This window comes from Pristiophorus japonicus, chromosome 9 (assembly GCF_044704955.1).
Source record: "Pristiophorus japonicus isolate sPriJap1 chromosome 9, sPriJap1.hap1, whole genome shotgun sequence".
Classification (NCBI taxonomy): domain Eukaryota; kingdom Metazoa; phylum Chordata; class Chondrichthyes; family Pristiophoridae; genus Pristiophorus; species Pristiophorus japonicus.
In genome coordinates, this window is record NC_091985.1 from 14,035,745 (window position 1) to 14,038,550 (window position 2,806).

A 2,806-nucleotide genomic window follows, 5' to 3' on the forward strand; every position below is an offset into this window, starting at 1 on the left:
CAACCCACACATCGATCATTAGCACCAGTACAACCAACGCATCTATCGTTAGCACCAGTACAACCAACATATCCATCATTAGCACCAGCACAACCCACACATCCATCGTTAGCACCAGTCTAACCAACACATCCACATCCATCGTTAGCACCAGTACAACCAACACATCCAGATCCATCATTAGCACCAGAACAACCAACACTTCCACATCCATCGTTAGCACCAGTAAAACCAAAGTATCCGCCGTTAGCACCAGAACAACCAACATATCCATCGTTAGCACCAGTACAACAACACATCCATCGTGAGCACCAGTACAACCAACGTATCCATCTTTAGCAACAGTATAACCCACACATCCATTGTTACCATCAGTATAACCCATACATCCACCGTTAGCACCAGTACAACCAATGTATCCATAGTTAGTACCAGAACAACCAACACATCCATCGTTAGCACCAGTACAACCAACGTATCCTTCGTTAGCACCATTACAACCCACACATCGATCATTAGCACCAGTACAACCAACGCATCTATCGTTAGCACCATTACAACCAACATATCCATCATTAGCACCAGTACAACCCACACATCCATCGTTAGCACCAGTCCAACCAACGTATCCATCGTTAGCATCAGTACAACCCACACATTGATCTTTACCACCAGTACAACCAATGTATCAATCGTTAGCACCAGTACAACCAACATATTCATAGTTAGCAGCAGTACAACCCACACATCGATCGTTAGCAGCAGTATAACTAACGTATCCATCGTTAGCACCACTAGATCCAACGTATCTATCGTTAGCAACAGTACAACCCACACATCCATCGTTAGCATCAGTACAACCAACATATCCATCGTTAGCTTCAGTTCAACCAATGTATCCACCGTTAGCACCAGAGGAACCAACACATCCGTCGTTAGCACCAGTACAACCAACATATCCATCGCTGGCACCAGTACAACCAATGTGTCCACCGTTAGCACCAGTACAACCAACACATCCACATCCATCGTTAGCACCAGTACAACCAACACATCCAGATCCATTATTAGCACCAGAACAACCAACACTTCCACATCCATCGTTAGCACCAGTAAAACCAAAGTATCCGCCGTTAGCACCAGAACAACCAACATATCCATCGTTAGCACCAGTACAACCAACACATCCATCGTGAGCACCAGTCCAACCAACATATTCAGCGTTAGCACCCGTACAGCCAACATATCCATCGTTAGCACAGTAGAACCAACGTATCCATCGTTAGCGCAAGTACAACCCATTAATAGATCGTTAGCACCAGTACAACCAACGTATCCATCTTTAGCAACAGTATAACCCACACATCCATTGTTACCATCAGTATAACCCATACATCCACCGTTAGCACCAGTACAACCAATGTATCCACAGTTAGTACCAGAACAACCAACACATCCATCGTTAGCACCAGTACAACCAACGTATCCATCGTTAGCACCATTACAACCCACACATCGATCATTAGCACCAGTACAACCAACGCATCCAATCTTAGCACCAGTACAACCAACGTATCCATCGTTAGCACCAGTACAACCCACACATCCATCGTTAGCACCAGTCCAACCAACGTATCCATCGGTAGCACCATTACAACACACACATCGATCGTTAGCACCAGTACAACCAATGCATCCAATCTTAGCACCAGTACAACCAACGTATCCATCGTTAGCACCAGTATAACACACACATCGATTTTTAGCACCAGTACAAACAATGTATCCATCATTAGCACCAGTACAAACAACGTACCCATCGTTAGCACCAGTACAACCAACTGATCCATCATTAGCACCAGTACAACCAACACATCCATCGTTAGCAGCAGTACAACCAACGTATCCATCGTTAGCACCATTACAACCCACACATCGATCATTAGCACCAGTACAACCAACGCATCTATCGTTAGCACCAGTACAACCAACATATCCATCATTAGCACCAGCACAACCCACACATCCATCGTTAGCACCAGTCTAACCAACGTATCCATCGGTAGCACCATTACAACACACACATCGATCGTTAGCACCAGTACAACCAATGCATCCAATCTTAGCACCAGTACAACCAACATATCCATCGTTAGCACCAGTACAACACACACATCGATTGTTAGCACCAGTACAACCAATGTATCCATCATTAGCACTAGTACAACCCACACATCCATCGTTAGCACCAGTACATCCAACGTATCCATCGTTAGCACCAGTACAACCCACACATCGATCGTTACCACCAGTACAACCAATGTATCCATCGTTAGCACCAGTACAACCAACGTATCCATCGTTATCACCAGTACAACCCACACATCCATCGTTAGCACCAGTACAATCCAGACATCCATCGTTATCACAGTACAACCAACCTACCCATCGTTAGCACCAGTACAACCAATTTATCCTTCATTAGCAGCAGTAGAACCAACACATCCATCGTTAGCACCATTACAACCAAGGTATACATCATTAACACAAGTACAACCCACACATCCATCGTGAGCACTAGTACAACCAACGTATCCATCATTAGTACAACTAACGTATCCATCGTTAGCACCAGTACAACCCACACGTCCATGGTTAGCACTAGTACAACCAACGTTTCCATCGATAGCACCAGTAAAACCAAAGTTTCCATCGTTAGCACAGTGCAAGCAACATATCCATCATTAGCACCAGTACAACCAATGTATCCATCGTTAGCAGTACAACCAAGGTATCCATCATTAGC

General features: G+C 44.7%; 1 protein-coding gene across 1 annotated transcript; it reads right to left on the reverse strand.

Moving 5' to 3' along the window:
• Positions 1-1,301: 1,301 nt before the first annotated feature.
• Positions 1,302-2,420, reverse strand: LOC139273858 (uncharacterized). The gene has a single exon (XM_070890934.1). The coding sequence runs from the start codon at positions 2,418-2,420 to the stop codon at positions 1,302-1,304; it is 1,119 nt and encodes a 372-aa protein (XP_070747035.1).
• Positions 2,421-2,806: the final 386 nt, after the last annotated feature.

Bases quoted from the DNA above. Each gene is read 5' to 3' on its own strand.
- LOC139273858 (XM_070890934.1), bottom strand. From the start codon at position 2,420: ATGGATGTCTGGATTGTACTGGTGCTAACGATGGATGTGTGGGTTGTA.